Source organism: Theropithecus gelada, chromosome 8 (assembly GCF_003255815.1).
Source record: "Theropithecus gelada isolate Dixy chromosome 8, Tgel_1.0, whole genome shotgun sequence".
NCBI lineage: Eukaryota > Metazoa > Chordata > Mammalia > Primates > Cercopithecidae > Theropithecus > Theropithecus gelada.
In genome coordinates, this window is record NC_037676.1 from 114,784,920 (window position 1) to 114,809,959 (window position 25,040).

Here is a 25,040-nt window from a genome sequence, read left to right on the forward strand (position 1 = left end):
ATCTAAGAGTCACAAAATAAATCTAAAGAAATAGTTCATAATTGATTGACAAGCAAATAACTCAAGGCATAATTCAAGGCAATGGAAATGTTGCAAACTTAAGAAAATGAGAAACATCATGATGAACTGATATCAGTATTATTTATTAACAGTCATTATTAAATACTAAAACATAATTGGTAAGTAGTTTTAGAAGATTCCTTTTTTTTTTTTTTCTTTAGATGGAGTCTCGCCCATTGTACAGGCTGGAAAGTAGTGGCTAATCCTGGCTCACTGCAGCCTCCACTTTGCTTCCTGGGTTCAAGCAATCAATTCTCCTGCCTCAGCCTCCCAAGTCGCTAGAATTATAGGCATGCACCACCATGCTTGGCTAAATTTTGTATTTTTAGTAGAGACGTGGTTTCACCACGTTGGCCAGGCTGGTCTCAAACTCCTGACCTCGAGTGATACTCCCACCTTGGCCTCCAAAGTGCTGGGATTACAGGTGTGAGACACCACGCCCAGCTAGTTTTAGAAAATTCTTAAATTTTGGCAACGTACATAATTTTCAGAAGTTCATGTCTGCATTTTATCAAATGACATTAACATTTTATCTTTTTCCTTACTGCTTCATAGAGCTTGTTTTTTTAAAAAGTAGAATCCCCAAATAGACATTTTTCTTATTTATGTAAAAAAATATTTGAACATTTTATGTTTCTGTTTCTACTACTCCTCCCCTCAAATATCTATTAGTCATAAATTGTACATTCTTTTAGATGTCTAACATTTTCCTTAATTGGAAAATATATCTAGACATTCATACAAAAAACTTATATCTGGAGGTGAATATATGTCTATAGGTTTGTTCTGTATCCATTTTCAATTTTAAAATTTGTATAATATTTAGATATCCAAGACTTAATTATAGTCATATTTCAAGCAATACAACATCATAAACAGATGTGATTTTTCCTGGGAAAAAACTACAGAAATAAAAATAAATTATATTCCTAAAGTCTACTTTATGCTGTTATAATTTTAATGTGTTTTGAAACCTATAAATAGTCTTATCTTTTTTTTTTTTGAGATGGAGTTTCACTCTGTCACCCAGGCTGGAGTACAATGGTGTGATCTCGGCTCACTGCAACCTCCACCTCCTGGGTTCAAGTGATTCTCCTGCTTCAGCCTGAGTAGCTTGGATTACAAGCATGCACCACCATGCCCAGCTAATTTTTGTATTTTTAGTAGAGATAGGGTTTCTACCACGTTGGTCAGGCTGGTCTCGAACTCCTGACCTTGTGATCCACCTGCCTCAGCCTCCCAAAGTGTCGGGATTACAGGCGTGAGCCACTGCACCCAGCCAACCTTATCTTATTGATACAGTTTTTGTAATCCCCATGTTTTGAGGGGCAGACAGAATGGGGTAAAAAATGCTTTGGGAAAGGCAATATAACAGAAACTTGGAGTACAAGCCGTGGTGGCATTGCAAGCATTCCTTCCTATAGGATTTTGATTGCCTGGGGAAGATAAATTACTTTCACTTTCAATGAAATTGATTAAAAAAAATAGAAATACAGCAAATGCCAAATGTATTGTTAATGTTCTCATTAGTAATCTACTGATTTTGAGGTTTGTGAATGGTTCATTTGAAAAATATAGTTTAGTTACCTTCAGCTTGGGAAACAGTAAGAAAGAGATGAATGAAAAGACTTTTGTTTGTTTCTTGATAAGAAAGGATTTATGATGTTGGAGATTATTTTACAGGAGTAAATATACCACAAGACTAATAGAAGGAGAGAAAGTGATTTCTTAAAGACAAATTTAAATACAATGCATCTTGCCAGATTTGACCAAATTAACACCAAGTGTGTCTCTAATCAACCTCAACATTTCTGAGCTCTCAGCTTCCACTTTGCCCTTTAAGGCACTAGCCCTCGAAAATAACTTGGACTATGACACTAAGAACTTGTAAATGACAAACGCTAACTGAAGGCATGCATTTGAGCAGGCCTTCTTATTTTTATTCCTTATCTGACTAGCTTTTGTAGGAGAAATGTAAAGGCTATCATTTATTGAGAACATACTGCATGTTACCAGTTATGCTGCATGTTACCAGTTATGCAAAACACTTTGCATGTTTTGTTTCATTTAATCTTTAAAATAGTCCTGTTTCTGATAAAGACCACATACCCTGGGTGGAATGGGATTGGATATGATTTACTGGGTAAAGGATACTACAATGGACTAAAAGAAAAGCTGCCTGGCCCGGCGCGGTGGCTCAAGTCTGTAATCCCAGCACTTTGGGAGGCGGAGACGGGCGGATCATGAAGTCAGGAGATAGAGACCATCCTGGCTAACACGGTGAAACCCTGTCTCTACTAAAAAAATATACACACACACACACACACACACAAAAAAAAAAAAAAAAAAAAAACTAGCCGGGCGAGGTGGCGGGCGCCCATAGTCCCAGCTACTCGGGAAGCTGAAGCAGGAGAACGGCATAAACTCCAGAGGCGGAACTTGCAGTGAGCCGAGATCTGGCCACTGCACTCCAGCCTGGGCGACAGAGCGAGACTCCGTCTCAAAAAAAAAAAAAAAAAGAAAAAAAAAAGAAAAGCTGCCTGCATATTGATATCAATTAATTACTAGTGAGGATTAGTTTTGAAGTAGATTTTTCTAAATGACTAATTTGACTCAGGTTTAATAAATACATGCTAGACTAAAAATCTCAGTTAAGGCACTTTAGTTCATTTGAACCCCCACGTATATGTGCATTCTCTTGTTGCATTTTACAATGATTTTTGCAAAGTATACTTTCATTCTACAAAGCTCAAAATAATGAGAAGTTAATATAATCAAACAATACTGTAGATAAGATGATTTTTAAAAAGTAATGGATCTATATTGACAATTATTTTAAAAAACCCATGAGTCCATTGACTATGTGTATTGAAGATAGATGCCCAACAGCAAATATAAAACTATATATTTGAAATGCAGAAATTTCTTCTTGAGGGGGAAAAGGTCATAATCAACTTGAATATTAAAAGAAATAATATAATATCTGCATTTGAAATAAAGACATATTTTAATAACCCTCTTAAGTGTGTTGTTAAGATTCATTTATCAAAAGTGCATTTCATGTACAAGTATATGGCTATGCATTCATGATGAAAACGTATGCATATGTAAATTTATATGTTTGCACACATATAAATCTTATGCAATATAGCCACACATGCACAGAATGTTTATAAAGAAAAAAAAGCTCATTTCTGTGTTCATATCAGCATCAAAATGTTTCAAAAATCAAAAATATTTTAGACTTTTTAAACAAAACCATTAGATTTAATAGGGATTATAATGATTCCAACACTCTGAATTATAGCTTATATTAATATAATTTTCTCTACTTATATTAATCATATTTAAATATATGTGTACACAGTTTGCTTTTTAATTTTAATATGATTTTCAGAATTTTATGCAAAATAATAAAATTAAATATTTTAAATGGAAAATACGTACAATCAATGTGAGGAAACTATAAAAGAATAACTGAATTTGTGAAGTAAATGCTAAAAAAGTTATTGTTTATATATCTCAGGCTGGCAATTACTGCTTATTATCTGCTTTTCAGAACTATACACAAATAATTGGTACACAAACTCATTTTCAAATAATGATTTGATGCTTCTGATATTTCTTTAGTATTTTGCTTCATAATGATATTAGATAGATATTGCTGGAAAATCTATTGCAGAATTTACTAAAACACACACCTTACCTTATAAAGCATTAACATTCTTATAGATGAAGGAAAGTTTTGATTTAAAATAAATAGAGCTACTAGTTCTCTTAATAAAACTATAATAATACAAAATGTAGAGCAAACAGAATGAGGAAATCAAAAAATTTTATCATTACTTACTTTCATAGTGAATCTTGAAGCCATTATTGGAACGACTGTTGTCTGTTGTAAATAGAAGGTATATAAAATTACTGCTACTAAATAGAAACTGGGGCACTTGGGTGCCATTGTAAGATCCAAGCAAGGGTGACAGAAGATTTGGCCCATCATGAACTTCCAGAACATCATAATTTAGTTCAGTCTGAAATCTAAGGTTAAAAGACACATGTGAAAATAGATTTAGAATAAACACTATATAGGGAAATAATACTTTAGACTGCTATTTAAATTCTTATTTAAAATTTTTCCATTTTATATTATAATTTTCTTTAGCTTATCTAATATCTAAGATATCATTTAAGACACCATCATTTGTGAATACCAAAGGTATAAGTTCTTATTCCTATGAAAAATTATTATTAAAAAGTTATGTGTATATACTTGTTCCTAAGTAAGATTCTTTCAAATATTATGAATTATCTTTTTCAAATATTATAAATTATCTTTTAACTGGCCTGTTCATAAACCAAACATATTTTTGGAGTTATCTTTGGTTGCTTTCCTTATTTTTACGGAAAACTATGTGGTTTACATTTATTTTCAATCAGATAATTAGATTCTCATCTTAATAAGATATACATTTCAAATTTGACAACTGCTTTTATAATTATTTTTTATTCAAGTGTTTTTTATTGATACATAATTTTATACAAAATTTTTGGATAAATCTATTTCAGCCATTAAACATGTAATAAAGTTTGTATTTGAAAACAACAGTTCTAAGTAGGTGGTAACTAATGATGATACATTTGATGTTTATTAAAGTGTCGGCAGCTCTACTAAAGACTTTATCTACATTAGTTTATGTAATCCTCCCATTAACTCTATGGCGTAGCTGATATTATTGAACCCACTTTCCAAGTAAGAACATCACAGCCTTCAAAACTTTTTTCTTTTTTCTTTCTTTCTTTTTTTTTTTTTTTTTTTGAGACAGAGTCTCATTCCATCACCCAGGCTAGAGTGCAATGGTGCCATCTTAGGTCACTGCAGCCTCCGCCTCCTGTACTAAAGCAATTCTCGTGTCTCAGCCTTCTGAGTAGCTGGAATTACAGGTGTGTGCCACCATGCTTGGCTAATTTTTGTATTTTTAGTAGACACGGGGTTTCACCATCTTGGCCAGGCTGGTCTCTAAGTCCTGACCTCAAGTAATCCATCTGTCTCGGCCTCCCAAAGTTCTGGGATTACAGGTGTGAGCCACTGCGCCCAGCCACCTTCAAAACTTAAATAGTATCACATTATCTTAAAGTACAGAAGAAGGCATCAAAACCGAGTCTCCCTGACTCTAACCTCTATTCTATGATGTCTGATCTTATCATTAGATTTTTGGTTGCAGTGGGCCAAGATCACACCACTGCACTCCAGCCTGGGCGACAGAGTGAGACTTTGTCTCAAAAAAAAAAAAAGGAAGGAAAAAAAGAAATTGTCAACCTATTATTTGGTTGCTTTGTAGTCAGTCTATTGTGAAGATTGAAACTGGAGTTTCACTTTGATAGCTAGTCAGCTGACAACAGCCATATTAAAATGCACAGAAGAGTCAGGCATTACTTTGAATTGAAACATAAAGAGACTTAATTCTTAATAGAATATCAACATTAACTGGTGATATAAATAACGTGTTCAGTACTGGTGAATCTTTAAAAAGAAAATCATTGCAGATTTGTCCTAAGGAACTATAAAAATACATTCTAATAACAAGCAAAATAGGATAGGGTTACACAATAAATTGAATTTCTTTCATTTTCTGTTTTAAAATAGTTGTATAAATTTCTCATGAATTGCCTCTATCTCGTGCTTGTTTATGAAATTAAATTTATTGTTTATGCTAAACAAATATTATGGTAGCACTAAATGTTATTATAAATGAAATTGGATCTAATCTTATTCAATTTTTGTTGTCTTTAAAAAACATTATTGATGTAATCCAAACCCTTCCTAACCAAATTGAAATAGTCCTCATTAACTTAAAAAAAATTATTCTCTGAAAGACATAGTGATAACATGCATTCAGGGAGCTGAGGATAGGAAAAAGGAATAGAAAGATACATTTTGAACGATTGATAATAAAATGAATACGTCTTAGACTTAGCAGCTGCTGGATATTGAGAAAATTTAGAAACCGTGGGAATAAACAAAAACAAAAATTCCGTTGCAGATCTGAGAGCAAGAATTGCTAAATGTTTGGATATGTTAAGAAGAGGTAAATGGTTTTAAAAACATGTTTGTTGGTGTTACTGCTATTTTGTTTTGTATTTAACAGGAAATCATATTTCTTACAGTTTTATTGACAAGCTGTTGAGACAATCTCAAAGAGAAAATGAATAACACATTTGTAAATAATTTTTTTTCTGTAGGTTAATTTTAATAATTTTCTCCATTTGAGAATATAGAAATAAAACTACAAAAAAGCTATGCCACCATCTTAATTATATTATCCGGTTTTTACAAATTTTATTTTCAACACATTTAAATGACTCATGAGTAGTGGAGAGTAAGTGACATGACTCTAATAAATCATTTCTTGGAACCAACTTCTACGACAATATTCTCAGAATAAGAGGAATTATTAAAAAGTTGGCAATGAAGTGTCCTTACAAGGGTTTGTCTGGAAATCAGAAGGGAATTAGATATTTTCAAGAATCTAGTATGTGTTAGATATTTTAGAAATGATATTCTATTTCTCAAAACAATCTCTAGAGAAAAATAAAGCACCAAGACATTATAAGGCCACTGATCAAGGATGTGGTAGACATACTTATGTCTGATTTCATAGTGTCTATTTTATGTTGCTACCCTAATGGATAAAATTCACTTATTTTTTAAATTGAAATACCTTGTTCATCCCTTTGCTACTGAGTTACTGCTAACCATATGATAGCTTTGTATGATGTAGATTATTAAAATAACCGATTTTCTGGCAAAGCACATGGAGTATAGACAGCCCTCAACCAAAATCTCATACCCTTAAAAGGTCTTTAGAAAAGAATAAATAGAAGAAGATACTTAAGGAATTTTTTTCTTCAAATAGCTCCAATTCAATAATCTTATAGGATTTGGAGTGGAAGTAAAGGAAGGGCAAATAGAAAGCTCAAGCCGCAAAAGGAGCATTTATTTCAGTTTACAACAGTTAGAAGAACTTGGGACTTAATTTTATTTTATTTATATAAGGTAGATTCAAAATAAATATGTTGATATAAGTGTGTTCTGTTTATTCTGAAATACTGAAAATATCATTAATAAATTCTTAAAGCATTCTAACTCCTGATTATTCCAGTGTTTGGGACAATTAACAAAGAATGATTGTTTAATGATTGGTATTAGGGATGTGGAAGGAGCCATGAGATTACAATTTATGTGAGTGGGTAATTTCATGATTAAGAAACGAGGCAAAGTTGACAAGTCTGGCTTGGTGATGTTCATGGGGAAAAGCAAAAATCTTTAAACTGTAGGAAACATTCCTCACTCCAGGCCTATTCTGATCTATTTACAAGACTGATTATTGTTCCTGTGCACAAATCTTACATTGAAAATCACTTTTCAATTAGACTTTCTTGCTTCTAGCCTAATTTAAAAGATTTGTGTCTTAATCAATAGATAAGATAATAAGAAAGTGGCAGAGTAAAACACGCTAAGTAACTCTATTTATAGAAATTAAATTAAGTTTTTGTCTATTTAACTAATGTTACATTTTATTAAAATGGCTGGAAAGATTTCACCAGAAAGTCAGGTTTGAAATGGTCTAATTTCAAATATAGGCTATACAGTACAAGTGAATTCATTTTGGAGAATTCTAAAGGTATTTAAACAAGATAGGAAAGCAGCAAAGAGGCCTATATTGGCCTGTTGGAAGGACAGAAGACACATGCTAAGAATTTTGGACAGAGAAAATAGTGCCTTCAAACAAAAGTCCAAAATCAAAAGTCAAAGTATGGATGCTCTCTGAATTGCAGGCATTGTTTGGCAATCAAACTGTTTGTCAAGTGGGCCACTCTAGCCTACTTTGAGCTGAAAGATAGTAGGAGTTTATTTATTTAATGATGATTAATGACTCTCATTAGCAAATCAGCAGATGCTTTTCAATATAATAATGCACTTTGTGTTCATAAAGCTTAAACTAGTTTTCTAGTTATATTATTTTTGGCTTATATAGTATTTTAAAAATGAATAAGAGAATAAAAGAAAATGTTATTTTAAAATAACATTCCAGTTTCAATTAACTAGAAGGTGGGGAAGGGGTGATGTCTTCATAAGAAAACACTGGTGTTTGATTAAAAAAAAAAAAAATAGCATGTTTCAAAAGAAAGGCAAGATCCATTCCTACTCCCCAACATCACCCAGAAAAACAAAAAGTTGAATCACTCTGCATAATAAAGTAACAAATATTTTGAGGCTTACCCTGCTATATACCAGAAGAGGCAGAGGGAAGGGGGAAATGAGGACTGAAGATTCAAGATGCAGAAGAGATTAAAGATGAAGAATGGTTTGGGATAAGAGAGGGTATTGGAGAGATACAAGCAATTATTCCTGTGATGGGGGTTATCAAGAAAATTTAGAACAGTGTAGGCTTATTCAATCTTAAATGACTCTGGATTGTGCCATAGTCCTCTTTCATTGTCACCTGCATTATGGTTTTCATGAGAACGAACGAAAGTGATACAAATGAAAAGAGTAATGTTGAGAGAGTGCAGCAGCTTCAGTCTCTATTATGTAGGGTGATTCTGGAGACAGGATTTAAATTCAGAATTGAACAAAAGCATCCCCAGACATTCTTTGAAAATTGTAGGAGAGAGTAGATTTCCCTTGTATGTGGGATGGGGGTCAACTCTTTTTACTTGAATATTGAAGGATAATGACTGGTGAAAGTCATCTGGGTGATAGATACTAAGAATGGATACAAATAAAATATGAAAATAACGTATTTTCAACTACCTTTGCACCTCCTGATACAAAATAATGTTTAGTCCAAAAGAGGAAATACAAAAATTATGTACTTGACATATTATATCAATATATATGAGATTATTTCTGATAGATTAACAAATACGCTTGCTTTTCAAATGTAAAATACTAAATTTAAAAACTGAAAAATATGGATGAAATACTTGTCCTATTGTTCCAAATCAATACATATCATGCTTTATCGTATATTCCAAACCAAATATATTTCTGCGTGCTTAAGTAAGGTTGGTTAATTTTAGTTCAATATTCATGGAACAACTATATTGGAAAAATATTTAATAATGCATAAATAAGATGCTTTTCAAGCTTTCTAAAATTGCTATGGCAACATAAGTCATGTAAACCAATAAATAGGGGATATGGTTTCAACAAAATAGCAACAACAACAAAAAATGCCAAATGAATGTAAATGAAAACCTTAAAAATGTGTAAATCATTTTTGTGGGCTGAATTGTGTTCCCCCAAATTTCTATGTTGAAATCTTAACCACTAGTAGTACCTCAGAATGTGATACTATTTGGAGAAAGAGACTTTAAAAAAGGGTAATTAAGGTAAAGTGAGATCATATAAATGGACCCCAATCCAATGTAACTGGTGTCCAGGACATAAACACACACACAGAGAAAATCTCATGAAGATAAATGGAGAAGACAGCCATCTACAAGGCAAAAAGAGAATCCAGAATAAACTGTCTTGTGTACACCTTGATCTTGAACTTCTAGCCTCCAGAGCTGTGAGAAAATTAGTTTCTGTTGTTTATCTCACGCAGTCTGTGACACTTGGTTATGGCAGCCCTAACTAATACAGAAAACTAATATAGCCCTAGTAAACCATGTAGATTATAATAAGATAGTGTTAAATTAAGTTTAGCTTAAAACCTCTTGTATACTTTGAATTCCTGCCTAAGAAAAGGCAAGCTAACTAAGAGTATAATCTTGTAATAAATAGCTGAGTGTCATCCAATTACAGAAGCCAAGTTTCAGTCAATAACAGGCCACCAACTGATCAGATCATATCTATACAAGGCAAATGCCAAGCTGTAACTAATCAAGCTGTTTCTGTATGTCACTTTTTTTTTTTTTTGGTCTATAAATACTTTCTGCCCACTTGCTATGTGAAGCTCTTCGTGTATACTGATTCAAGGTGCTACCTGATTCATGAATTGTTCTTTGCTCAAATAAACATGATTAAATTTAACTTGTCTAAGGTTTTTAACAGTAGAATGAACCCATGTGAAATGTTTAATACTTTACATCTGTTCAAAGTGGAATCTGTTCTCTCCCATGCAGATGTTAACACTAGCATGGATGGACACATTCAGTGAAGGACCTTTTGAGTTAGGAAAGAATCATATTAGGTTTGTAAAATTCAATCTTCAGTCAATAATAAATATATTCTGCTGTACTTATATGTTTTTCATGTGGCTCTAATGCTTAAAGAAGTTTTTTGTTCATCTGTTTGTTTTTTAAGAAAGGGGTTGGGAGATGAGAGAAGTCAGTGATATAATTGAGAGATTATATAGATAAAGCTATTTTGATTTGTAAATTGTGATTCAATAGCATATGAGAAGTTTCATTCTTTTAACATTTAAAATATTCAATATTGTAGCCTTTTACAATATAGTTTATTTGATCAGTAATACTAATTTTTCTAGGGGAAATAAAAGGTCAGCTGTTGAACCATTACTACATACTACATGACAGTCATTTTCAGAAGGACTTAGAGGTGAAAGCATATGGATAGCGTGCCTAGGTGTCTTAGACTGCACTACAGTGTTGATTTGAATGTGTTTACGGCACCTTTGCTTCTTGAAAACTAGCAGAGCAGAATTCATGGCCCTTCAAAATATAGGACAACTAAACTCATTAAGTTAAAGGTCACATGTTCGTATCTTAGTAGTATACATGTACATAAAGCAAAAAGATCGATCTTGCATATTTCAATAGTACTGATACAGCATTAAACAAATAGAAAATTAACTTGGAAACAGGCTGAAAGGTTAAAGGGGGCAAACAGATGAAAGCATTCAAAGCACAGCAATTTGACTATTACAATAAAATTAAATATTGATTTGGTAAATGCAAAAGAGAATGTCAACTAGTCTTTTAGATAATATTTTCTTTAAAAGTAGAAAAAATATTTGTGAGACCTTTCAAATGTAATTTTGATGGAGTGTCCAGGTTCAGCTTCAATCACCCACTCACAATTCAAAGAGTCTTTGTAGTATCCTGGCCATCCTGGTGAGAGAATCACTCCACTGGGAGCTGAAAAATGGCCACCACATGGGGCTGAAAAATTAAATCAGAGAACAAGTAAGAATAAAACATTCAGCATAAATCACAGATATTATTCTTAACACTAAAAATTTTTTAAAACAAATCTCTGCATATCTTTATTAAATAGTTAATACTATTTTTGAAAGTAATGGTACATCATCAAAAATGATGATTTTTCTAAAAAGGTAATCTACTTTTCAAAATATGAAATAGCTGTATTTAGCATAGCTCATCCTTAAGTCCTTAAGTCTATGAATAATACCCCTTACATATGTTCTTGTCTCTCTATCATCATCTTTGTATTCAAAGCTTGAAAGAAAACCCAAGTTGTTAGTTTTGATCTCTTTCTCTTTTATTTTCTTACTTATGTTATCAAATTCTACTAATTCATCTTATACACTAACAGTTTGAACTTCCATTTTCCAGAGTCACTACTATAATTCAAGCCTTCATTGATTCAGATTTTTACCTTATTTCTCATCTGCTATTTTCTTTCTTACTTTAGTACAGCTGTCAGAATACTGTCCTCCAAATTACAGTTTCATCACACCATTTCCTAGACATCTATCCCCTTTCTTTGTTTTGTATTTTGATCTCTTTTCTTTTTAATATCAAATTTAAATATTATTTATCATTTCAAATATTGCATCCTCCGATTTCCCTAAACTCACACATAATTGAAACCACAATGATAGCATTGCAGTTCCAGTAAGCACTGATTAGATCATTTAGTGTAAACGCTCATTTTGAAGATGTGTAAACCAAGTTTTAGAGAGAGCAAATTGCCAAAGTTCACTATGTTGAAAAGTTTTAAAATCACTTTCAACTCAACTTCTGCAAAACAAAGCCTTAGTACTGACCCTCTTCCATTACTTCCCGTATTGGTAAATGAAACCACCATCTGTCCAGTTGCATAAACTAGAAAGATAGAAGTATTCAGTTTTCATACTTATATTATTTTTACCATTTACTCCCATATCCAACCCATCCGTTACTCCCATATCCAACCCATCTGGGAGCTCGCTCTTGTTTCTCTAGCTCTATGACTTTTGTCTTAGTTTAAAGTACCATAATCTCATCCCTGAGTATGGAAATATCCTCTGAACTGGTCTCTGCATTTACACTATTCTCCATGCTACAGATACAGTGATTTTTTTTTCTTTTATTTAATTCACAAAGCTTACCATGCACTTTAGTGACAACTTTCTGTGTTTCCTAATAAGGCTCTGTAGGATCTAGCTGTTACTTATTCTCTAGCCTTGTCTCGGAACTCCCCTTCACTCTGCAGCCCAGCTACATTAGCCTGCTCTACTTTCTGGAAGTATACACCGAAGAGAACATGGAGGAAAGAGTATTTGAGATGTTGAAAATTATCAGGAAAGAAAAAAAAGGCTAAATGTATACTAGAGCAACTTTTTAATACATCACTATTCCCAGTATCTTATCACATTATTTTCTTTAAATCTTCCCATTTAAACTCTTACCCATGTGTTTATATTTTTTCTAGCTTATTTCTTTCTGCTTGGTCTTACAGAATTTCTGAAAACAATTGCTCTAGACACTACTTTACTCCTTTTTATTCTTTAAATAACTTGATGGAACCCAAATGAAATAGTAAATATTTATAAATTGGCCTAGGAATTAAACATTACTGTAAAATTTCCATTTTTAGTAAAACATTTTCTATGTGAAATTGCCAAAAGATGTTATTTGTATGACAGAGAACCTTCATAAAAACTAAGTTTTCTTCCTTAGTAGAATTTAATTTCGTTTCCTAAAAAGCTTTTAAAGGAGGCCATTTTCATGAGGATTATTTACTCTTCCTAGTTATGATGACTCATAATTAGGTTTCCTGTAGGGTTATGCATTTCAAAAATGAAATTATGTGCATAATAGTCACGTAAATTACCATACTTTACAAGACAGAGCTAAATATTTTAGTGAGAGAGAGTCCTCAAAGTATGGAGTATTTCTGACACAAATCTTCATTATGTCAGCAACTCATATTGTTCCAGAAAAGCATTCATTCATTCAACCTAATCATCATTAGGCAAGGTAGTCATAAAATTAACAATTGAGTAATGGGCCATAAAGGATTAAAAAGTAAAGTACTGAGAAGCATTCTGACTAGTCACTCAGTGCAAAATGTGAGGGAGGCAGAGTTAAGAGGGGACTTTAGAGTGAAAAAGTAGCCTAAAGATGTGATTGATTGCTGTTTGTTTCCCAAAATGACTCTCCAGAATAGTGACTCTGCTTGTGGTTCTTCTTCTACTTCTGATATTTTCTGAAGGTGCTACTTTCTCACTTAAAGGGTTGGAATTTCCCTAAATTATTCCTCCAAAAGTATAGGAACCAACTCTCCAGAAGGTCTATGCCCAAGAGGTGAGAGACATGCTTATGTGGGTCGATCAGCAAAAGTCTCATGATTAAAGTGACCCTCAGGCACATGAGAGGAAAATGTCAGTAAGGAGATGTCACGGTGTAGCAACAGTGGAAGAGTATGGAGTAGATAAAATGCAGGAGAAAGGAGAGACTAAATGTAGAAAAACAAAACAAAACAAAAAAACAGCTGAAGAAAAAAAAAAAGCTGCCCAGAATTTTGGAACAAAAGCCTAAAAATACTATTATTATTGTTATTTATTTATTTATTTATTTGAGATGGAGTTTCGCTCTTGTTGCCCAGGCTGGAGTGCAATTGCATGATCTCATCTCATTGCAACCTCCGCCTCCTGGGTTCAAGTGATTCCCCTGCCTCAGCTTCCGGAGTAGCTGGGATTACAGGCATGCATCACCACGCCCGGCTAATTTTTTTTTTTATTTTTAGTAGAGACAGGGTTTCATCATGGCCAGGCTGGTCCTGAACTTCTGACCTCAGGTGATACACCCACCTTGGCCTCCCAGAGTGGTGGGATTACAGGCATGAGCCACCATGCCCGGCCTAAAAATATTATTAATTACAAATATTTTACCTGTAAAGAAATCTAACTGCAATATGTGTAAAATACAACTAAAAAAAAAACCCAAAAAGTTAGTTACTCAAATTTAACAATGCTGCCATATCCATATATTGCCTATGTAGTTAATTATGTACCTACCGAAATTTAAGAAAATCTTATACATTTTTTTTAACCAAAAATGAGCTTGTATATCTCCAGGTGTGAAGATACTATACTTTAAAGAGGATTTCTCTAAAAAACAATAACTACTCCTGGCTGAACCACAAAAAATTGGAATATACAGAAAGCAAAAAGAGGACCAAGGCCATAAAGAAGCATTTTCTTTTTTTTTTTTTTTTTTTTTTTTTTTTTGAGACGGAGTCTCGCTCTGTCGCCCAGGCTGGAGTGCTGTGGCCGGATCTCAGCTCACTGCAAGCTCCGCCTCCCAGGCTCCCGCCATTCTCCTGCCTCAGCCTCCCGAGTAGCTGGGCCTACAGGCGCCCGCCACCTCGCCCGGCTAGTTTTTTGTATTTTTTAGTAGAGACGGGGTTTCACCGTGTTAGCCAGGATGGTCTCAATCTCCTGACCTCGTGATCCGCCCGTCTCGGCCTCCCAAAGTGCTGGGATTACAGGCTTGAGCCACCGCGCCCGGCCAAGAAGCATTTTCAAAGTCCCATTCATTCATTCATTCATTCATTCATTCATTCATTCATCTTTTATTCATTAATATTTCAGTTCTTCGACATGCCATTGTGTGGCAGGTGTGTGCTTGTGTGGCATTTGTACTACTTCTACAAATGAACATTTATGGAATGCTTTCTATGTGTCAGGCACTCTTAGATTATTTTATATAATGCTCAAAATAATCTAGCCAGATAAGAAAACTGATGTGTAAGGAATTTAAATAATTTGTATCTGAGTTGTCAAGGATTTGAACAAAGCCAGTTTGACTCTAGAAAAATTCTTTCCAACTGACATTAAGATAGTCTTTTTCCTCTCCTCACAGTGCCCATGGTGCAAAAGACAGAAACATTAACAAAAGGTAAAAATGTCAAGTTCTGTAACAAAGGTATGCCCACAGTACAAGGGGCCTAGAAAAGGAAATGAATACATGCTTCATAGAAGAGATTATGTTTAATTTGAAGAGTAAACAGGATGAACTCAAGAATGAGTCAGAATTCACCAACAGAAAAACTGAGGGAGGATATTGTAAATGAAAGCAACATCACATGCAAATGTGTAGAGGATTGAGTTAGCATAAAGTAATGCAAATACCTTTTCTAGGGAATAAAGAAGTGATGAGAGAAGATTAGAAAAGGAGCTGGTTTGCCTCCAGTATGGAAAGTGAACCATGGCAATTGAAAAATTATTGACAAAGGACACATACATATATACATATATAGACAAAGGATAAGATTTTCATTTAAACAAAACTTTCATGTAAAATAGATTGCAGCACTACACCTGGATTTAGTGAGATCAGTTAGGAGATTGTTACAACTATCTAGGAAAGGCATTATCAGATTCTGAAATAAGGCTATAGCAGAGATAGGCAGAATGTGCAAGGTATTTACGAAGGAGAATCAAAAGCATTTATTGACGTGCAAAGAGTAACTCTGAGGAAGGAGTCTCAACCGGTCCTTGAGCCCTTGGCATGTGCAATAGGGTGGACGGTGATTCCATTCACCAAAATGGGAAACACGGAACAGGGAGGAGCTTCATGCGGAAAGTTAATGAGATTCAGTGCTAAAATGGAAGGGTCTACGAAATATCACAAGAAACAAGAGAAAATAAAATCTGGAGCTCTTAGCTATCTTAGGAGTGATTTTCAAAATTGGTTATGTACAAGTTTCCACATAGGTTGAAGGTAAAGGTGAATTTAGAGGAAAAGATGAGAGATGATTGAATATGCAACCCTTTGAAAAAAGTTTTAATTTAATAAAATTAAGTAGGTATTGTCCAATAGCTAGTATATCACTACACTGAGAAAAGGGCTGAGATGAATTATTTGTTTGGGTCTTCCTCTCACCGAATTGTGTGAACTGGGATAACTTTAACAAGTAAAAATAATAAATTCCTAGGTTTTAGTGGAAAAATAGAATAGTGTATATCTCACTTGACTGAGATAAGCTTTAGTTTAACTAAATTTAGACAGGCTTCTTCTTGACTCAAGACCCTCCTTCCCATCTCCCTTTCCTAGAGCATTTACTTTAGAAAACTTGTATTTTTTTTTTCCCTCTGCACCTTTGAAATGTAAATTTTCTCCCAGCCTCTTGCTAGTTTTACGACTGAAGAATATCTTTTTCAATGACCTGGGAAACATCCTTTGGATCACCCTTATCTTCCGGTCTCTGTGGGAGAGTGGGAACCTAACTTCAATAAGCTCCAATTATCAAACATAAATGATCTAATCACATTGGCCAACCTACCCCCTAACATGCTCCTACTAGCTCACCCCAATGCTTAAAAACCCTCTCTCTCTTTGGAAGGAATTGAGTTCAATCTTTCTTCTCCTTCGCAATAGTCTCAAATAGTCTTGCTTGCCTGTTTAACTCTGACGGAGAAATTTTTCTTTGACACACACATGATCCTCAACTTATGATGGAGTTTTGACTTATGATCATGACTTGATGAGAAACATGGACTAGGTAGTGGCAGAGCTGAGACTCAAATTCAAATTGTTAAATTCCTAGTTAAGAATTACTTCCACAATAGATTTATGACTTTTCCAAAAGGAAATTTTATTTAAGCATTTTATACTCTCTTTACCATTGTTTAGTGAAGACAGAAATAGATAAAAAAGCGGAGTAGAATATTCAGTCCAAAAGTTTTTAGTATAATGTTGAGGTGCTAAACACAGCATTTTAAGTGCCTCTCCGCTACTATTTATTATTCATTTTTAATTTATTAAACATTTAGTTTCTGCTACTATGCCTAAGATACTGTGCTAGCTGCTGAAACTGAAAAAAAAAAATCTATATGACATTATATCTGCCTTCAAGAGATACACATTTTCTACAAGGAAGATTGATAGAGTTAACATGAAACATGATAAGTACATGCTTGAGCTGGGTAAGTAGCTTTGAAATATAGGGCAGGGACAGGTACTATGCCAGGGGCATTAGTAAAGAGTCCAGGAAGGAGATGTTTGAAGATGAAGAGTTTAGATTAAAAAATGAATACACGCAAAATAGGCTTAACAGAAGGGGGACAGATAGGCAGAGGTAGGAAGTAAAAAATACTAATCTGTGTGAGGGAAAAGTCAAGTGGTTCTTTGTTGCTACAACTTATTGTTAGTGGACGCCTAAGAAGGAGCAGTTCGTGGGGGCCTCTAGTTATATGCAGTAATTATTGCTTTCAAAGACTTTCAAACTTTAGTGGGCATCTACTGAGCTTGTTAAAATGCAGATTCCTTTGGGAGACCGAGGCGGGTGGATCACGAGGTCATCCTGGCTAACATGGTGAAATCCTGTCTCTACTAAAAAATACAAAACATTAGCCGGGCACAGTGGCGGGCGACTGTAGTCCCAGCTACTTGGGAGGTTGAGGCAGAAGAATGGCGTGAACCCGCGAGGCGGAGCTTGCAGTGAGCCGAGATCATGCCACTGCACTCCAGCCTGGGCAATACAGCAAGACTCCATCTTAGAAAAACAAACAAACAAACAAACAAACAAACAAAAAACCACGCAGATTCCCGTGCTGTACTTCTAATAGTTGTAAGATGGGAGCCAAAAATCTGCATGGTTGACAAAACCCGCACCTGATCCCTCAGGTCCTTTTATTGATTAGGTATGTGGACCACACAGGAAATTTAAGGGATGTGGGTGTTCTGCGGCTGCAAGACTCCCTTGGTTAATCTCTCAGTTTTCCGGGATGAAGAAGTTATTTGGATATTTTAGTGAAATATAGGTTGTTGCCTTTAATTCTCCTTTTTGTAGCAATGAAAACAACAATGTGATATATAAAGTCGACATAATTCATTTATCTAGCTTTATTTTTCTAAGGCCTGAAGAACGTCTGTTATAAATTAATGGGAGTTTGAGGGCTGGCTCAATTTTGTGTTACTTTAAGAGAAAAGGATACATTCAAAGAACCCACTGTGTTTTAAGACCTGGATGAAAGAATCAGAAGTGCTTCAGACTGCATTCTGATAAAATTCTCTTGAATAAAAATGCTAAGGAGTGCTGATACTCCACAGCAGGAGATGCTCTTTCATCTGAGAAATGGTACTTAGGTGCTCAGAAGGAAGTTGGGGACCATGAGCTGAGCTAGGTTTTGATCACAGGGATTTTGCCATAGGTGAATTAAAGAGGTGAACATTGTAGCATTTCGTCTGATAACAGCCCTTCTGTGGAGTTGTGCCTGATAAAATCTAGATGCCAACTCAAGGACAATCAGACAACGACAGTTCCATTTTGTTCCTTTAAAAAAAAATGCTTTATGGTTATAGGTGTGTGGTAAGTAATCACCAGCTCTCTCAAACCTCAGCACACCGCAAGGTGGTTCAAAAAAAATTACAGGGAACAAGTCAGGTATGTATCTAGGATAAGAAGAGAAAGACAGAAACATGATAATTAAAGAGCCAAAAGAGTCCATTTCCATAACTACTATCCCTCCCCATACCCAGCTCCACAAAGTTTAGAAGCAAAATCCTGCCAATGGCTATTAAATTATATTATTCTATACTAGTCCTCCAGGAGACTTAGAATTTAGTAACATCTAAATACTTAACTAAAGGAGAGCTCTCTCTATATATATATATTAAAAAAAATGTGTGAATACATATCTGTTTATAAGAACCACAAATCAATTCTGATCTATGTATCAAATTGTTACTCTAATTGCTTTCTCAAAAGAACTCTCTCTAAAAAGAATGTAATGTCTGTGAATGAGAATGGCTTCCTTTCCTCTGAGACTAATTGAGATTCAAGAGAGAACCTCCTATCCTCAAAGGGAAAGTTCATCAGGCATGCAAGTCCAGCCTTGTCTCCAAACAGTTCTCCCAGGACTTCAGTCCCATCCTATTCACTCAAAGAATTCTCTTAGATATCCCATTAGGGAGTAGGAAGGAGCATAAGCCACAGCTATGTAGGGAGTTCTGTGCTGAGGGCAAGGGAGTTCTTGCTTGAGTAAGCATTTTATAGAACATTCTAAAGCTGGTGAAGCAAAAACAGAAGACTTTTTTTTTTTTCTCTAATTACTGCCTTAAAACACACACTGCCAAATCTCTTTCTGTCCTCAAAGAGCATGTTAAGCAGAGACTCTTGTTTCCTTATCATTTCTAGTATTTAAAAACTTGGTCCAGTTCAATTTAAAACTCTTATCTCTTTCTCTCCATTCACTCACCCAAGGGACCTCTGAGTAGTGGCCAGAGAGACTTGGAGGATGGGGAGGAGCATGCTAAAGGAATGCCAGCACTTTCAGATTCATTCCTCTACTTACTTTAGCACTTGGAGAAGGTATTATCATTTATTTCATATCTTGTTCTCTTCCTTTTACCTTTAGATCCTGTTTCCTGTGGTGAGTTAGGGCTGGAATGAGGTAGATTATGCTATCACAGCCCTTTCCTGGAAGTTACTGCTTTCCTTGAAAACCTTTGTCTGGTCACTGGTGCCTCCCTTTTGTCAGGTATGGAAAATGTTGATTCTCCAATGAGAACAAATTAATTGTTTGCAAAGGCCAAGAGTGAGGAGAATTGCTTGTCACTGCACAATCCCCTGATAAAAGAGAAGCTCAACCTTTTGTAGTTGCTCGTCTGCTCCCATCCCTGGCAGTATACCCTATAACTATGTTGGATTGTCTTTTCCTGTGGCCAAGTCTGAGTAATGTCTTTGGTATTCATTTGATGCATAGGAAACTTACATCATTGACTAACCAAACTGTTGGAACTAAACAGCTGTCCCTCTCTCCAACCTGCCAGCTTTTCACCAACTTCTTTTCTCTTGTTCAACAGGCATAGAATGTAGATCAGCAAGTCCATTGTATAAGTAAATATCCACCTGAGAATTCTCTTTCACACAAACATCTCCATTCTCTGTAAGGGATTCTCTTGCAGCCTTTTCCCTCAATTTGGCTTGAAGATAAGGAGACTAGCACTTTCCTTCCTCTAAGAAGAATGAAAAAACAAACAACTTATGATTCGAACAGTTGTAGATAGATGGATGATAGAGATAGATATATAGATTAGATAAAGATATATAGATCTCCCTAGCTTTTGCTGCTTAATACATTGGAAGTAGGATGGCAGAGGTTATGATTGAGATAAAAGAATCAGCTAGAACCCACTTAAGCTCTGGAGGGGTGTCTCATCCTCAAATTTTCATGAAGAGGAATATAGATAAATTTTTCTTCTTAACCGGAGACCTAAGTTGCCAAATCAAAAGCAGCAGGAAAATTTAGTTCTCCACTTTGTTAGTCACACATTTATTCCTATTGTTTTCCGTGTCAGGAGGGCTGCAAATATAACAATGTTCAAAATTGTTTCTAGTGTCCACAAGAAAGAGGCAACTTTGCCTGTCTTAACCCAGCATCTTAGTTAAATCATCAGCTTTGAGGCAATAGCATTCATCAGACTCTTCTAATGTATTTCACTAAATGTAATCTCCTTTATCTATAAAGCAGCCCCATGAATGTATTACATCTAATCATATTCAAAAACATGATCATGTAATCCAGAAGGCCAATATTCATTTCCATTTTTTTCAGGGAGATTGCTTTAGATCAAAGGGGGCACTGCTGACTACAGTGCAGGGAGCATGTGAGTCAGTCAGGTAAAAAGGATGAGAGAAGCAGAAAGCATACATGCATCAGAGCCTTCTGAGACTCAGAGGAGAAATAATTATGAAGAAACTAATGGTTGGGCACAGGTGGACTGAACAACAAGCCATTTCTAATTTGAACTACAAATTTCAGTATCTGCATGAGATCTGGAAGGAAAAGACGAGGAAGGAAAAAACCACAGGGATCAAGTATCTTTAGAGAAGAATGGTATATCACTTTGGCAGCTGTGTTGAGAATAGAACTGAATGAAAGAAGAGACAGAAGCAGTGAGAGCAGTTAGGGGGCTACGGATTAATTAAAGCCAGAGACAAAGGTTGCTAGGATCAAGATGTCATCAGTGGAGGTAGTAAGAAATACTTGCGTTTTGAATGATTTCAAAGGAAGAGCTAGCCAGTTTTTCTGATGCATTATCTATGGTTATGACAGAAAGAAAGGAGTCAGGAAAGATTAGACAAAGACTGAAGAATTTTGACCTGAATGACTGAAATAATGGAGTTCCTATTAATAATGGAGAAAGTGAGTGACAGTAGCAGGTTTAGAGTGATGTGGGGAGACAGATCAGTTTTGGACAGGGTAAGTTTTAGATGCCTATTAAACACCTAAGTGCAGATGTGGAGTAGGAAGTTGAAGATGTAAATCTACATTTCAGGGCAGAGAACCAGGCTAGAGATGTAAATTTGAGAGACAGCACCATATAGATATTGTTTACAGTTAGATACTGATTGAAAAATCACCAGTGAAATGAATGAAATAGAGAGCAGAAAATATCCAAAATGTAGCTCTGGGACATGCACTTAAACAGATCACAGAGAGGAGGAGAAACCAGGAAGGGAGACTAAAATGAGCCTAAGCAGTATATTTAATAAAATAAAAGTTAATAACATAATTTTTAGACTTGTGTAACTTATTTTTCCATAAACAATTAAATAATTATATAACTTTAAATTATTGAGGAAAATTTGATTTTAAAACAAAAATGGTATTAATTTCAGATTCTATAACAAAATAATGAATACATAAATGCATCTTTCATTTTTGTTCTGCAATAAAATCCTTTTCAACTTTCACTCTACGTGAGTATAGTTCAGTAGCATTTTGTTTTAAAGGATTCACCAATGAATAATAAATCTTTATATTCAGGAACTGTTTCCTTCTGTGGCTGCAACACAGGAGAATTAATTTATGTCCAACTGTCTTGTTTTTTAAAACAGAAAACTCAAGATGACTTAGTTATCACTGCTTGACACTTAGAAAGAAAACCTTCTTGTTTTATACTACATCTCATGGCCTGGCATCTCTTTCAAGTTCTTTTGGGATTCATTGGCTGGCTTGTTACTGGCAAATTCAGAAGTGGGCATTATAAAGTAGAAATGCAACTCAGAGAGCAGCTGAGAATATGTGTCAAAAACTTGCTGTCTCTCTTCTTGTTTTCAAAACCAGTATATAATTTCTTATAACAAGGTGGAGAATTTATTCGCCAAGCTTCCAAGAAGATAGAATGTCAACTGAAAACCATTAGAATGGAATTAATGAATCTTTCTTGGGTGCAGAGTATAGTGGAGTGGATTTTCTGGTAAATTGAGGATAATGTGTGTGACAGAGGGACTGAATTCATGTAAGCAAAGACATGGGCCCTGGAAAGGAAAATAGGAAGGGAGAGAAGAAAAACAGGGATGGGAGGACTGTGTGTGTAAGCATGGGGGAAGACAGAAAGGAAAATACATGATAATGATGATGATTGTGATGATTTTTACAAGCTACCTTGAATGGTGGGTGAGAAGGGGGAAAAGATGGCTTAGAAATATATTTGAGAAGCTTTCTGTTTACTTCATTGTATAAAACACTTGCATCCTAACTCAAAAAAAAAAAAAATCAAAGTAAAAATCTCTGTTATTTATCAATGCTTCTTAAATAACTTTGGTATAGTTCTTTAGTCTGCCTGAAATCAAATCATACTAGATAACTGAGCCACATTAAGAGCTAAATTATTAGCAAAATTGTACTGTCTCATGGTAAAAATAGGATAAGACATGAGGGGAATATCAATGCAAAGCCAAAAGGATATTGCAGAGAGCTCTTTGAATTTGAAATGATCATTTGGGGGAGAATGCACAATTCAAGATAGGATGTTCCAGTTAGACTCTAGTTGCTAGAGGATCGGACTTAAACAGTGTTACACAGCTTCACAACAAAAAAGAGTAACTCAAGAAACTTCCTCGTGAAATAACTACTTTGCAAAATGATTCTTAAGTGGCCCCAAAGGATACTCAATTTATGGAGACATTGGTGTGCTTTCTTAGAAGGAATAGAGTTTGCTGTCCAATATATGGTTTCTAAACTGCTTCACTGGCCTAGCACAATGGATTGATTGCTGTTCTTTTCTAATGTCCATGAAGGTATTGTGTAAGCTAATGGAAACATTGCTCTCAGCTGTCAATAATACTATTTTTGTATTATTTGTATTGTTTTTAAGCACAGAAATATTTATCTATAACTATGTCTGTATAAAAAGTGGGAAAACACACGTGTCCCTTGGGAGAGTAGCCTGCTTCCTTTAGCCCATCTAATTCATTTCTGTTACTTCCTTGCTCCTGTAAGCATTTGAGATTATGATTCCTAATCTGTGGCATTGGGCATTAGGTGCTATCTGTAGACTCAGACTCACCAAAACCACCATCTAGTCTAGTGGCAGTTGGCTTCATCATCCTAGAGAAGATAAATACCTAGATGAAGTTGAGTTGAGTAAAAGTTTTGGAAAGACATTTTCTGGCTGTGTGTTAAACTCACAGAACAAATTAAAAGCAAGATTCCTACTAGGAAAAAGTATTAAAAAAATGGAAAATCAAGGCCGGGCGCGGTGGCTCAAGCCTGTAATCCCAGCACTTTGGGAGGCCGAGACGGGCGGATCACGAGGTCAGGAGATCGAGACCATCCTGGCTAACACAGTGAAACCCCGTCTCTATTAAGAAATACAAAAAACTAGCCGGGCGAGGTGGCGGGCGCCTGTAGTCCCAGCTACTCGGGAGGCTGAGGCCGGAGAATGGCGTGAACCCGGGAGGCGGAGCTTGCAGTGAGCTGAGATCCGGCCACTGCACTCCAGCCTGGGCGACAGAGCGAGACTCCGTCTCAAAAAAAAAAAAAAAAAAAGAAAAAAAAATGGAAAATCAAAAGTACCTGCAACAAGATCATGGCAGAATTACCTATAGCTAATTTACCAAATAATCACAGACACTCTTCTTTACAAACTGATTTCAAGAATCTGGTAAAGCAAATCAGAACTGAGAAAAAATAAATTAATTATGGCTATATTTAAGAAAGAAAGCCAAGTAATGATGCTTAGATCATTTGAGGTAGAAACAGCAAAGCAGATACCTTTTGACAGACAGTGAGGCAGGCAGACAGTCTCAAGCCCTTGGAGTTGGCCCTTAGATGGTCAGATTTAGGTGGGCAGAGATGAGTGAGTTTCCCAAATCCCAATAGGAAAATCCCTCTGCTGAGTCAAATATTACTCTTAAAATTTGCCTTCTGTATAGCAGTACTGGTCACAAGGAAAATTCCAGTGACAAGGAATTCTGTGGCATTTTACTGGATGATTACAGGATTTGGGAATTTTGTGGGTCAAGGATGGTTCCAGTTTGCATTGCCTGGTACAGTAAAGGGAATTCCGTTGTGTGATGTTCCCTTGAAAGAAAGAATTAAGTGAAAGTACTGTCTTAGCTAGGCACAGTGGTTCACACCTGTAATCCTAGCATTTTGGGAGGCTGAGACAGGTAGATCATCTGAGGTTAGGAGTTCAAGACCAATCCTGGCCAATATGATGAAACCCCATCTCTACTAAAAACATAAAAATTAGCTGGGCATGGTGGTGCACACCTGTAATCCCAACTACTCAGGAAGCTGAGGCAGTAGAATTGCTTGAACCTAGGAGGTGGAGGTAGCAGTGAGTCAAAATTGCGCCACTGGCTGGGCGCGGTGGCTCACGCCTGTAATCCCAGCACTTTGGGAGGCCGAGGCGGGCGGATCACAAGGTCAGGAGATCGAGACCATGGTGAAACCCCGTCTCTACTAAAAATAGAAAAAATTAGCCGGGCGCAGTGGCGGGCGCCTGTAGTCCCAGCTACTCGGGAGGCTGAGGCAGGAGAA

At 35.5% G+C, this 25,040-nt stretch overlaps 1 protein-coding gene across 1 annotated transcript in view; it reads right to left on the reverse strand.

Annotated features, from left to right (window-relative positions):
- CSMD3 (CUB and Sushi multiple domains 3) overlaps nt 1-25,040 on the reverse strand; it is a 1,234,679-nt gene that overhangs the window by 405,196 nt on the left and 804,443 nt on the right. Inside the window, exons 17-18 of the mRNA XM_025394338.1 lie at nt 11,055-11,193; nt 3,911-4,098 (exon numbers count right to left, since the gene is read on the reverse strand). Of these exons, the coding sequence (XP_025250123.1) occupies nt 3,911-4,098; nt 11,055-11,193 (327 nt within the window). The remainder of the gene's footprint in view (nt 1-3,910; nt 4,099-11,054; nt 11,194-25,040) is intronic.